This window comes from Pygoscelis adeliae, unplaced genomic scaffold (assembly GCF_000699105.1).
Source record: "Pygoscelis adeliae isolate BGI_AS28 unplaced genomic scaffold, ASM69910v1 Scaffold126, whole genome shotgun sequence".
Lineage (NCBI taxonomy): Eukaryota > Metazoa > Chordata > Aves > Sphenisciformes > Spheniscidae > Pygoscelis > Pygoscelis adeliae.
Window position 1 is genome coordinate 325,326 of NW_008824896.1, and position 13,134 is coordinate 338,459.

At 42.0% G+C, this 13,134-nt stretch overlaps 1 protein-coding gene and 1 long non-coding RNA gene across 5 annotated transcripts; one reads left to right on the forward strand and one right to left on the reverse strand.

The window, feature by feature from the left end:
• The first annotated feature begins 392 nt into the window (after positions 1 to 392).
• Positions 393 to 6,396, forward strand: LOC103917489. 4 transcript variants are annotated; one of them, XR_663626.1, is made up of 13 exons: positions 393 to 546; positions 859 to 905; positions 1,445 to 1,484; positions 1,758 to 1,804; positions 2,208 to 2,237; positions 2,613 to 2,705; positions 3,312 to 3,337; positions 3,792 to 3,844; positions 4,182 to 4,233; positions 4,809 to 4,860; positions 5,833 to 5,863; positions 6,060 to 6,102; positions 6,273 to 6,396. It is a non-coding gene; the product is annotated as an uncharacterized LOC103917489 (long non-coding RNA). The 4 variants fall into 4 exon arrangements; XR_663625.1 differs by having other exon boundaries at positions 395 to 546; positions 4,809 to 4,864; positions 5,837 to 5,863; XR_663628.1 differs by lacking the exon at positions 4,182 to 4,233.
• An 871-nt stretch (positions 6,397 to 7,267) lies between these two features.
• HEBP2 (heme binding protein 2) lies at positions 7,268 to 11,793 on the reverse strand. The gene is made up of 5 exons (XM_009324631.1): positions 11,682 to 11,793; positions 9,144 to 9,228; positions 8,625 to 8,760; positions 8,217 to 8,382; positions 7,268 to 7,542 (listed from the first exon to the last, which is right to left on the reverse strand). The coding sequence occupies exons 2-5, from the start codon at positions 9,216 to 9,218 to the stop codon at positions 7,368 to 7,370; spliced, it is 552 nt and encodes a 183-aa protein (XP_009322906.1). The 5' UTR covers positions 9,219 to 9,228; positions 11,682 to 11,793; the 3' UTR covers positions 7,268 to 7,367.
• Positions 11,794 to 13,134: the final 1,341 nt, after the last annotated feature.

Below are 13,134 nucleotides of genomic sequence, written 5' to 3' on the forward strand. Positions count from 1 at the left end.
TTTCCCACGAGAAATGCTCCTGGAAGATGACGAGTGGTGTGTGGCAGCTGCAGAGATTAGCTTTAGGTTTCTCTTTTTTTTTTCCTTTTTATTCTGCACTAGGCTTTTAGGAAGGTAGTTTTCACCGGTAAATGGGAAGTGTTGCGTGCACAGAGTGTAAGTGCTGTGCTAGGGTTAAGGGTCGCCTGCTCCTCAGCAAGTTGATGCTCGGAAGCAGATGCCTGGCTGGGGAGAGCCCTTTCGTTGGGGGGAAGGTGGAGATTGTCCCCTGCAGAATCGTTTCTTGGTAAATGAGGTGACGGCCTTACCGGTATCATGTGCTCTGGGTAGTAGTTAGCTTTCTAAGTGTTACAGTTAAAGGCCCCATGTTGACAGAGCAGTATGATAGCTCACTTGGGCTTCCATGTGCCTGCGTGTGATGAAAACTATGTTGGTAGGGACATCTGAGAGGGTGATGAATACCAACATATCTGAGCTGGGCATGGAATAGCGTGCGTCTGGCATGGCTGAAACACCACGCGGTCCTTTCTGGGCAGCCAAACGGAGGTAATGGCTGCAGGACTGACCTGGTGCTTATACACTAGTATACACTAGAACTGACTAGTATACGGTAGAATTGAAGCTGTAGAAAACTAAGAATTTTAGTGGTTCTGTCCTGCTTGAAAATATGGGCTAGCAATTATTTTTGTGGCCTTGTCTCTCAAAAGAGCTGAAGTGTAGATTGCTTCAGGGAGAGCTTTGCTGTAAGGCTCAGAGCATTGTTTTGAGTTTTACTTGCATTTTTCAAAAGAGAATGTGTGGCGGTAACATCTTCATTCTTAGAAGAAGAAAAACTAATGGATACTCATTTGTTTTCAGTTTAAGATGCACCAACTACACTCTTCCCTCTTATGGCTCCGAAACAGGTAAGTGCTGCTTCTGAAATATGGAGTTTAAATTGAGAATTAGTGTATAGGTACACTTAGAGCAACTAGCCTGGAGAGCTCTTGTAGCTCAGGAAATGATAGGACCAGCGTTTGTAATCCAGCAATTGCTTGTCGTGTCTCCTCAAGCAGTCCTCATTCTTCTACCAGGAAGAGTCAGGTCTGTCTTTGTACTGGAAAGCGGATGTGAGGCCCCTGTTGTTTCTGAGCCACTAATCATGCTATAACCAGACTACGATAGTACTGTAGATGCCTTTTTTCCTTCATTACTGCTGTTTCACTCTCTGTAACAATAGTTAGTTTGTTGTTTGGAGATAAGTGCCTGATGAATGTTTCAAAAAGAACCTGTAACTATCAGGACTGATAACTAAACCGGAGCCTATGATGGTTTCAGTATAAGAGTAGTGGACAGAAGTGATTTCTGAAAACTCGGTGCTGAGGCTTTTTTCTGTGCTTAGTGTCAGTGCCAGAGGTATTTCCCTTAGTTCTACAAGTGTCTGAAACTGTTGTATCTATTCCAGACCTGTCACCGAATATGGAGACTTGATGCTACTTCACAAGGTAAAAAATACTTCTAGAAAATTCAGTGTAAAAAGTGCTTAGTGTCTGTCTAAACAGCATCTTTTGTTCTAATAACATCAGTAGGCAGACTTTATTCCCTGAGCTAAGTTTTCCCTCTGGTGCCACAATGATGACAGTTATTTGCTACTCTTGACCCAAGAGAATGATGAGCACTTTTACCACCATAACTTCCCTCTGAGGCACAACAACTTAGAATTCCCCTTGATGTTTTGACTTCTGAATATACTGTTCATAAGCTGTTTTTCCTTCCAGGATTTGAATTGTACACTTGGAAAGACTTGCAGAAGAAACATCACCCGGTGAGAACTGTGTAGTCTGTGTAGGGGTTTCTTCCATGGAGCTGCTGAAACACTGCAGTGGAAAGGGTGGGATGTGTAAAATGGGAGGTAATTACTTTGGGATTAATTTCCACTCATATGCAGAAACAATTGATCCTTGCTAGTATTCAAAAACTCCTGAATATTTCTTGGTGTTCTGTTTGGAGAACTTAAATTTTTCAAAGCTGTCACAAAAGGCAATTGTTTGGTACTATTATTCCAGAGCAGATACAGTGATGATGGCATAGTTCAGCAGAATATCCTGTGAAGAATAATTTTGTCTTTCGCTCCTATCTGATGTATCTAGCTCTTGTGATCTCTTGCTAGGAGGTGTAGGCTTGGCCATGAAGGCTAAGGGAATCTGATTTTTTTTCTTTTGTTGCAGGCACTGGAGATGAAGCTATAAGCGTGCAAGGTAAATATAGTTTTGCCTGCATCTGTAAAAACTAAGTTATATCCCTGACGTGTGAAAAGGCTGTGTGTGATGATAGCATAGTTCAGCAGATAACCCGTGGTGATCACGCTGTTACTGTCTTTCGCTCCTATCTGATGCAGCCTCCTGTACCTTAGGCTAAGTTTGACAGACAATTCCTGTGGAAAATGTTTTGAAAATTTGTCTCAGAAGGTTAGTAAATGGGCTAAACATTAAAAATTTAGTAGGATAGAGTAGGCTGTGCTTGCGAAATTAAACACAAATACAGCAGAATAAATTTGCTATTTCAGTAACACAAAATCTTGATTGATCTGGCGTTAGTGCTCCAAGTTCTGTAAGTGTTCTGTTGCTTTGCAGACTGCCCTAGACAGAGGATACCTGTGCCTCCAGTGTGAGAAGCTATTTCCTCTGTTACTGATGCTGGTGAAGACAAGGCCTTCTTAATTGAAGGTAATTGAAAAACATTTTTTAGATGGATGCTGCATTTGAGCTTGGGAGTTTGGTTTTGGAGATAAGAGGGTCTGCAAATCCACTTTGTTTCTGGAGAATCTGAAGCAAAGATACTAGTACCCTAACTGTGCCTTCAGATCCCCTAAGCTTTGCAATAAAAGCATTAAGTAATTGTTTTGCATTGTCAAAGATTTCTAGGATGTGCCTGTTGAGACTAAATGCCTTGAATCATGAACATGGCAGTACTATGAATTTAGTATCTGCAATGCTTTTCCCAGTTTAGGCCAACTTACATGTTTACACAAAGTTCATGTCACTGAACTCTGCAATTTAGAGGTTTGCTCCTTTCTGCAGTTCCAGCAGTCTCTGGAGTTGAGGAATTATGATCTCAAGGGTGTTGGGCAGAGTGCTGGGAGATGGCTTTAGGGCTCTTTTGTGAAAGGGGATGGGGGTGTTGCAGTCTGCTGCTGTAGATGATGTTGAATCAGGTCTCTGATCCCAATGAGGACAAAACTTGACTAAACGCTGATACAGTATTTCACCGAAACTGCTCTTACACTAAAACTTTCTGCTAGACCCTATCTAATAGCAACTTTTCCTTTGCAGGCTTCCAATGTGTTTCTCATTGTGATGTAAGTACCAACTGTGCAAGTATTGGCATAAACAAAAATGCCTAGAAATGAAGTATTTAACGGCATGTAAGCTGGGAGGGAGGTGCAAGAGGCCAATGTTGGCTGCTGCTTGCATCTTGTCCAAAAGAGAAGGATGCTTAAGGGGAGAACTGCTGGATGAGGCCCAGCCTTGACAGGCTGGTCTGTGCTAAACTCTTCACTGTGTGCCTGTGAGCTCCTGAAGTTGCTCTGATAGCACTATTTGTGTATTTGCCCTCTTGTCCATAGCAACCTTAGCCTAAAGCAGATAGCTGTCCAGTGACTGACAATGTGAGCTGCCTGTGTGATGAGATGTGACTACCTTGACTTCAATCATGGAGGTCTGCAATTAGCTCTATCTGACTTCAGGCACCTGACTAGATTTCGTACTTGTGCGCTTGCTTGTGCGCTGTCCTGATGCGTTGCTTTGTTCCAGGGCTGGTGCGGTGGAGCTGTGAAGTGATCCAGTTGGTGGTGCTACCAGCAAAAGTAAGTTGCCAGCAAATGCATATGACTAGTCAGAACTGTGTGATAGGTGATGGGGAAGTTACTAGATGCTGGCCTCTAATTGCGGTGTAGCTGCAGCCTTAAGAAGGTTCCTTGAGGATTTTCTTAGCTCTACCAATAGATCACAGGTTACCAGCAGCCTGCAGGGTTCACTTACCCAAGGTGCTAGGTACTGAATCTCATTCTTTGTGACCAAAGACAGTGATAAGATACAGTGATGATTGTAACAGTAATGGACAAAGGAGTTTCTGGAAGTCATAATGAGGCTCTAGAGTAACATCAGAATTGGACTGATTTCATTCTTATGTGTGTATCCTAGATTTGAGAATTTGAGAACTGCTGGATACTTTGTGACAGAAAGCTCTTTCTTGGTAAGCTGCTTGCTTCTCAGTTGCCATAAGATTTTTTTTAACTACTTGAAAATGTTAACTGGTTTCCGTAATGGAAGAGAACTAGTATGGACCAGTTGAACTATGTAACTGCCATGGACTACTTGAGTTTCTAGTTGATAAGAATGTGTGGTAACCTGGCAGCGCAGGGCTTGTGCTAACCAAAGCCAGTACAATTAATTACTATGTTAACTTTTTGCTGGTTAAATTAAGTAGTGGGCTCTTGCAAGGAGTAGCACTGATCTTCAGTAGTTGAAGTAATGTGGTAAATTATTTGTCTCAATGGCTAGATCAGAGCTTTTACGTGATGTGAATGGAGATGTTGTGGGGGATAAGGTCTGACATGCTGAGGTCAGGTCCTCCTCTAAGGAGAAACAAAAGTAACAAAACATTAAGCTTCTCTAAGCATGTACTGTTTGTGATGATTAATTCTAAGCAATGGGAATCTCTCTGAAAGAGGCTGAGGAGGACTCTTGCGCTGAAACAGTACCCACATTCAAACTAACTCTTGAAGCACTGCCAAGGAGAGTGTGTTAATAAAATTTCATGTGTTACAGAATGAAGCTTGTGGGGAGTTTGTGTGAGGAACAAGATTAACTTACATCTGAGGTAAGTGTAGAGTACATGGGGTTTGATAACTACTGGAATATTGTCTTTGTGCTAAATGCCTAGGTAGTGGTGCCTAAAATAAGGCCTATAACAGATCTGATTTATCTTCCTGTATTGTATTCTGATTCTCCTGCTCTCAGCTACTGTGGGAATAAACATGATGTGCTTGAAGCAAGAATGCACTTCTATGTAGTTCTGAGTTTGACTTGAAAAGCAAGGGCTCTTTCTGAGCCGATACCCTGACAATTCCAGAACTGTAGTCAGTGGTAAACTTTATGTAGAGTTCTGTTTGTATGAACAGAAGATGTGGCCTCAATGACTGAAAACTGGGGTTTTATTGCTGGATGTCTTCACGCAATGGAAATAGTAAAGGAGCTGAATCAGTGGAGACCGCTTGGCCAATACAGTGTTGATAATGTACAGCAGAATACATGGCAGCAAACAAAACTCCTATCATAACTCTGACGTATCTGGCTATTTTGTGAACTGACTATAATGCTGCACTCTTGAATTAAAAAGAAAACACCACCAACCCTATATGCCATGGTTGTCACTACTCAGTAATTTTTGCTAATCTTGGTTATGCTGGCTGTACACAAAGGATGGATCAAGTTCTAGATGATTGCTGTACAAATTTGTTTCCTCCAACAGACTGGTTCTCACTTTAAGGATAGGTTTTCAAGATGTTTTCAATGGGACTTGCATTTTAGGTATTAAAACTCATTGAATACAACTTTCTGTTGGGGAGAGACAGATTCTTCCAATGTTAGTAATTCTGTATTTCCAATTCAGTTGGTATTTGTAAGCTTTGTATATCCTATTTGGGTGTTGCAAGTTGAAGTTCTTGTCAGTTGCCAGCTGAAATGCAGCCTCCTTGTAGGTAAAATTAGTTTGGTGAATAGAATTTCATAGATAAATAAACTTGCATATAGTGATGTCTGTTATTCTGAAACAACTTCTCTCCTTTCTCAGGAAGGGACTGTGCTGTCTGCAACCTCATTGGGTAAGACCACACAGCAGATGAATTCTGCTTAAAAACTTCTGGGAATATTTGTAGCCACTGATGAAACTTGATTCTGCCAAATGAATTACTGTGATATTACAATTTCCGTTCCACTTTTCTCTGAGGTTACAAAGCTGCTGTGGAGCTTCTAGCAGTTGTGCTACTGTGTATGTTAATTGTGTTTTCTTGCTTTTAGGTGAGGAGGCAACTTTGAAACTACTGTATGAAGAACTGAGAAGGTGAGTGTAACTGTAGTAATAATGAAATTTATTTGCTGGAACAAATGATGATAACCTTAGCCTGAACTCTCTCTCTGAACAGAGATGAAAATCTAAGGTCTGAGTTGTTCCCAGCAAGCTTCTTGTGCTGGTTTGGTGCCTTATAATGGTTCTTATGTCTGTCTTAATAGGTGGAAGATTGCAGAATAATGGGTTACACTTGCATGAACAGCATTAAAAGAGCCAAGCTTTTTTAACAACACTGGTAACGTTTGCCTGATACTGACTGGAACCAATAAAAATTTGTAAATTCTACCTGTTGTTGTGAATTGCTTTCTGACTTGAAGAGCTTGCTGTAAAACAGATCTAGGCTACTTTAGAAAAGTTTCAAACGCTTGATTTAGAGCAGGAACTAAACTAGTTTAAATGCTAGTCCTGTGAGTGTCTTAGCTTAGGTGTCAGATATTGCTAGTGTGCAGACTGCAGTTGACCTGACCAATACCAGGATCTAGACAAAGCTAAATAATTCAAGTAGTAATTAGTGTTTTGTAGGTGAGAGCTAAAGACTACTACTTGTGTATTTGCTCCTAAAATTACAGGCCACTAGTAAGTCTGGTATTAATGTTCAGGTACAGATGATGTGCACAGAATAAGCATACAGCTTGACACTGCTAACCCTTTTCCACTGGACTCTTAGTCTAATCTGGTCACTGGCATTAGTCTGGAGCAAGACAGCATCCAGCCTCCATGAGGAGAAAAAACAGTTGAGTGGAGAGGTGGGGGATTATATAATAATACTACTTAAAAAAAGTTACTGCTTATGAGGCACTAGGGCCTGCTAAGGTACTGCTGCTTCCCAAAAGTCATTAATGGTAGGTTTCTTTGAAAAATTCATTTCACTTCCCCATCTTTCTGTTGTCTCAGGAGTGATCTCAATATGGGAAAAGTCAGCTGTATGGAGAACTCATTCTCCATAACACTTGCTGTAGCACTTCTAATGAGAAGTAAAACTAGACATCCAAACTGTTCTGCAGGAATATTTTCAGATTATTAGTGTTCCCTAGAACCTTTCAATCTCCCTCCCACTCTAGAAGGTACAATCTACTTGAATTTAAATTACATCTTGTAGAAAGAGTTGAAATGTTTTTAGCCAGAATAGAAAATTAGATGTGATTCTGTGTCCATGTGCAAATTAAATCTCTTCTGCACTAAAGCAAAAGCTGTTAGTAAGCTCTGTTTTCATCCAGAGCTGATGAGTAGACTCTTAATATTCCCCTCCCACCATATTACTTTTTAAAATACCATACTTCGTTGTGCCTGTTAAAGAGCTTGAAGGGACTGTCATAGCCTGCAGTATAGAAGAAGTCTTCATGAAATGGTTGGCCTCTGTTTCTTAAGGTTCTGGCCAAGACTTCAGCTTCCTCAGCATATTTCTCTGGGGAGGCAAATCCGCCAAAGGATCTAGAGGTGAAAAGGGAGGAGTTTTTTGTTCAGAGTTCAAGCCCCTGCTTTTTATTTTCACAGGAGGAAACGTTAGGCTTGCAAAGTGTGCAGTTTTTGAGCACTTCAGATGCAGTTATTAGGTAAAGTATGCAGAACTAGCTGTTGGAGTGTATGGCTATGTATACTACTTTAAAAGGATTTAAAAAAAAAATAATTGCAAGTTGCTTGCAATTCTGAGAGCATTAGCTGACACAGATTGTTGCCTGTGGCTTTAATACATGGCAGAGAGGGCAAGTGTAGCTTTAGGTGCTTTTCTTGTAATAAAGAACTGCCAATGCAGGTTTTGTGGGAGTTTAGGACTACAAATAAAGGGGGTTGGAAGAGTGATTTTAGGTGTTCTCTAGGAGGATCCTGTAGGCTGCATTTCTACAAAACCCACTCGATGCAATACTCGAGTGCTGAAAAATCAACGTTTCAAAACTTGGCCATTTCTCTTTGTTCTTGGTAAGACACCCAAGCATAAGAAAGATTGTCTGACAGAAATTGAGCATTTGGAAATCAAGGCTCTGAACAGCAGGATATATCCACAGTTTAAAAAAAATTGGCTTTAAGAAACGAGTAGTCCAAACTCTTAATAGATGAACCCCTTTCAGTAGCTACCTTCATTCATCAGCTGTGCTGGTGCTGCTTACCGGACAAAGATGGCTGCTGCCTTCCACTCTTCAATAAACACATCCAAGTCAGTGGGCTGTGGTGGAGAGTCTTGATGTTCAAACGGCACAAAGAAAGAGACCTTGAAGTCTGTGCAGCCAGATTTTATCAGGCATGTCACTGGCACAGTCATGTCAATTTTCATCTCTAGAGGAGAGGGGGGGGAAAAAGTGTCTTCTAAGCCGCAAGCAAAGGCAGTGCCTGAATGCTGCTGTAAAGGGTCATGCAGATGTATCCTAAAAGCAGAAACCAAAGTGGCCTAATGGAGTCACAATGGTGCTGGACCAGGAAAGTGAAGCTGCTTTGTCTTGCAGCTCATCTACTGTCTTACAGTATTCAGCTTCATCTGCCATTTGTGCTTCTTGCAGTTCAAAATTAGCACATCGTACCTTTCTCATTCTTCCCTTGGATGTAGTGGAAGAGTTTCCAGAAGCCCTGGCGCATTGCCTCCTTCTGTGTCTCTCCCCTAATGACTGTGCTGACCCACTTCGCTGTCTCATACTGGCGCAGTTCATAATCCTTTGCCTGAAAGGTAGCAAAAGTCATAGTAACCGTGAGATGAATACTACAGATGACATCAATTAACAGCTACTCTTTCAAAATCAGCATGAGAGTATTGTTGCAATCAGATAACACTGGGCAGCTTCTTAGCTGCAGACTCAAGGCATACCCCCAACATGAAATGATTTGATGCCTCCCTTGCAAAGCCATGCAGTTCTGGCTTAGGCTGAGCTCCTCGGAGCTTATAAATAGGTGTTCCTCTTCCCCTTTGCAATTTGGCGTTAACAGTGACCATAGTAACACTTCCCAGCTCCTCCACACTCATCAGACTGAGAATCCCAAATCCACCTTAGCCCTGCAGCACCCTGGCTGCAGAGAGTTCTGTTCCCCTGGCCTTTAGCGGTTACCATCGTCTCTGCTGAGTTCCACCGAGGAGACTGCAGGTCCAGGGACAGAAACGTTTGCTTGAAGGATTTGATCATCTTGCCAGAGCTGAAAGGCAGACACAGTTCATTGGCCTCTCCCCAGTCAGTGCAGTGTACACGGGGAAGAAGAAAGCACTAGGGCTTTTCTGCCTAACGTCAAAGAACTTTTCCTCAGCCTCTGGTCTCCAACCTTTCAGTAACGCTACACTGAGGAGTGACTGGAAAAGTTCAGGCAAGAGACTGGTGCTTTCTAAAAGGCAGTTGTCCCTGAAATTGTGAAAGGCCTGGATTCCACTGCTTATCCCCAATGATTATACAACGAGGGCTGGAATCCTTTAAGCCCTGGAAGGAACCAACAGAGAACCAAGTCCAAGAAGCTACCTCTAGGCTGGTGTGGGAGTGGTCATCTTCCAGGATAAGCTGCCTTCGCTTCTCCATGAAGTGAAGGCACTTCCTGGCTGCAAAACAGAAGGTTGAGATTCTGTAAGTGGCAGTTGTGTGGAAATCCATAGGTAAAAAGGACTCGAGGAGTTCAGCCAATTTGCTCCTGGATGAAGGTATTGGTGTTGATAGGTATTCTGTTATTGACTGTGCCCATAACTTCATTGGGCCTCATGATAGCTGATGCCTTTCTTAAAGGCCTTTAGCCCCAGAGTCCTGTGGATAGATGAGATTTTCTGTATTTACGAGTATGTAGCTACTCTGCTAGGTAGCCTTCATACGGAAGGAAAAAGCTGAAAACATGAAAACACTCAACTTCCTCTCACTGTCCCAAAATAAAGCAAGTGAAAATAATCAAAATCACTAGTGAAATAATCACATCTGGTTAAAAGTCTTGAGATTTTAGGAGCCACCTTTTATGATTTGTGTCTATACCAGGCAGATTGTAGTGCATAACCTACATCCCAAGAAAGCCTCTGCTTTCTATTACATTACGATGTTCTTTGCACTTCAGATTGCAAAGACAACACGTAGTTAATTCAGCAATTATCTTGATTCTTAGATCATAGTACCTTGTCTTCTTAGAGTATAACTTAATTGCATGTTTCTTGGGTAACAGAACAAACCTTGAGGTTATTTTTCATTTCTCTGCCTCCTCAACTGTTCATAGCTGCCCACACAACAAGAAGCCACTGCTCTGTCAATTGTGGCTCTACTTTTTTCATGGGCTTTTAGTATTAAAGGTGCACTGATGCAATTCAGAGCATGTCCCACCGCCAGTGGTAAAGTCTTTAAGGTATGCCATCTTTAACATGACATTTGTGAATGGCTATTTTTGTACTGTGGCTACTTTTGTAAAATCAAGAACTGCCGTGTGCTACCTGACTACCTTCGTATCTGTTTCCATTTTCTTAAGACACGTAGATTACTGTTGAATACTATTAATCCCCTTCTGTACCCTGGTTTAGAGGTGGCTACACGGAGTTTTCTCTTTGGGATCTATGAGGTTGAAAAGCTTTTATAAAAAAAAAACCACACACCGAAAAACACCCAACCCCCCCCTGCTGGCACTGGTTTCACTTACAATCATTAAAATAAGTAGTGCACAGAGCACTCACGTGTTGAGCTTTTCCTAGCAGCTCCTTCAGTTGTCACCCTAGAGCAAGGGAAGATCAGAGAGCCACACAGCAAGAGACTGATGCCAGCAGTTAAAAGCAGGCACTGTCCCCTTCCCTGTCCCAGCCTGAAGATAGATCTTCAGCAGTCTTTACCAGAATGACTGGTCACCAGGGACTGCTGCACAGTCCCAAGCTGGACAGTTGTACTCTAATACACTTTTTGTCAATAGTATTTACAAATCATCAAAGCATAACGATAAAGCAGGAATCCGATCATTTTATTGGAAGCAAATGTGAGCAATTATACTGAAACTTCCTACAGTAATTTATTTTATCCATTGCCATTTCAAAGGCAAAGATGATGCTGCTTTGCTGTCACTTCACTTGCTATTTCTCCTTGCTACAACTTGATAGAAAACACATTTCTCCTCTTCATGTGCTCCCTGGGTATGTTAGAAAGCAGAGAAGTAAATGTTCCTCCGTTTCAACACATGCTGTTGTAGTAGCTGCTGTACGAGCTGGCTTGTCTCTGTACTTGCCAATTCCAACCCCTCCCCGACACATTTTTTCTTAACTGCTGGTTAGATCTCTCACAGCTCTGTCTTCTATAACTTTGTGGCCAGCACTGTTGGTGACTGCATGTACAAAATATTTTTGAATTACATAAAACAATGCTTTTGGGGGGGAAGACAAACTGAGAAGAATCCTCCAAATATTTACAGTTGAATTAGTTTTTAGATCTACAGGAAAGCTTAGCTTTGAGATTTCCATCTTTTCATATAAATATTGCTGTAGGGTGTCTAGGCTTTTTCAGCGGCTGTTAACACGTGGGCCAAAGGGACAGAAAGCATAGCAGGCATCTTCACAGGTTACACTGATGCAGCGAGTAAGTGTAGCCAGAACATGCCATTCCACAAGCTGCTAATTATATTAAGAAAGCAGAGAAAGTAGACATACTTACGTTTTAAGCTGTCCTTATCCTTCTAGCTATTGCAGTCTATCCTTCTCAGGCTGCACATACTCACAAGATGCTGCGTGTCAGTGTTTATTTTAGTTTCATCAAACTCCACCCACACCTCAACCCTACTGGAGGGAGATGCCGTTATGAAAACCAGAAGGTTGTAGCCTTGTCCTCCTCTGGGTCTCATTGGAGAGCTCCCACGCAAATGCCGAAAGCCCCACCTACTGCCCACCAGGCAACACTGGGTCCAGTGTGTGATCAGGCTCCATAAACAGTTTTGCACCCTTGTGTAACTTCCCCTGGTTTCCATGGCTTTGTGCCTACTTACGTCAGGGTCAGCAGCAGGTTTTTTCGCTCTCAGGAGAAAGAATTTCACATAAATAACGTTCCCCCCCCAGACTCAGATTACATGAGAGTGATGGTACAGAATGACAGCTTTTCCTTTTTACCCCTGGGGTAAAATGGTAGGTAGAAATCTGGCTGCAAACTAAGCTAAGACCATCCTCACGAGATGTCTGCTGGCATGTTATGAAAGACAGACAGTGTTCTATAATGGCTGTCTGTTTTGAGCAGTATTTGAGACTAATTGGCCCCCTTAGCCCTTGGATTGCTGCACAAAGGGGTTATACATAGCTATTGTGAAATTCTGTCCTGCTTACAATACACAAAGTGAAGCTGGACTCTTCATTTAACCAGCTGCAGCTCCAGACATATTTAGGTACCAGCACAATAGGGCAGATTAAACTTCACAGTTTGAGTTCTGAGAAACCTCCCGTGTTTGTCATGGTTTGTGCAAATTCCTTGCAGCCAAATTCAGCTAAGCTCTCTGGGACATTTGAAATCAATAGCTGAGAATGACTTTTAACGGGAAACACACTTCGCTTGCAGAGAACTTCATCGGGATGCTGTGTGATACACTCCCATTCCAAAAGGGGGAATAAAAACCCCCAAAACCATGCCAAATAGCAATTGCAAACTTATCGCTAAAGCCACAAAGCGCTCTAAAGCCACAGAAGTGGGGTGGTGTAAAGAGTGGTTTACTAATGGACCGTATTAGAACATGCCGAGGCCTGAAATACAGAACGAGTTCTCTGCGTGCTTTGTACTTTTATTTTACTGAGTAAACTTTCTCTCAATTTTACCGGCGTTCTGTTTGAGTTAAACAGGAAAATCAGCAGAGCGTTTTGGAGAAGCAGAAGCTGCTACTTTGTGGTCTTTGCTCAGGAGCTACACTCATGCAAAGGCACATGCTTGTGTAAGGTTATCTGTTAACATTACTCCGTAACCCTAACATTCCTGTCAAGTGTATACTAGTAATTACTTTCTCCAGAGTAGAGAAGGCCATGTAAAAAACTACACCCAGCCACGACAGTTTGGCAAATCTCAACAAAGCTACCCCAATCACGAGCACAGAGAAGTATTGCCTTGAAAGCAGGGCAATTTGTAGATAAAC

What these genes read in the sequence shown, in the direction of transcription:
- HEBP2 (XM_009324631.1), bottom strand. Translation starts at nt 9,218, where the DNA reads ATGATCAAATCCTTCAAGCAAACGTTTCTGTCCCTGGACCTGCAGTCT. An exon ending in GGAACTCAGCAGAGACGATG is followed by an intron (nt 8,761 to 9,143) that starts GTAACCGCTAAA and finishes GCTACCTTTCAG; the next exon opens with GCAAAGGATTATGAACTGCG. An exon ending in GCAGCAGCCATCTTTGTCCG is followed by an intron (nt 7,543 to 8,216) that starts GTAAGCAGCACC and finishes TTTCACCTCTAG; the next exon opens with ATCCTTTGGCGGATTTGCCT.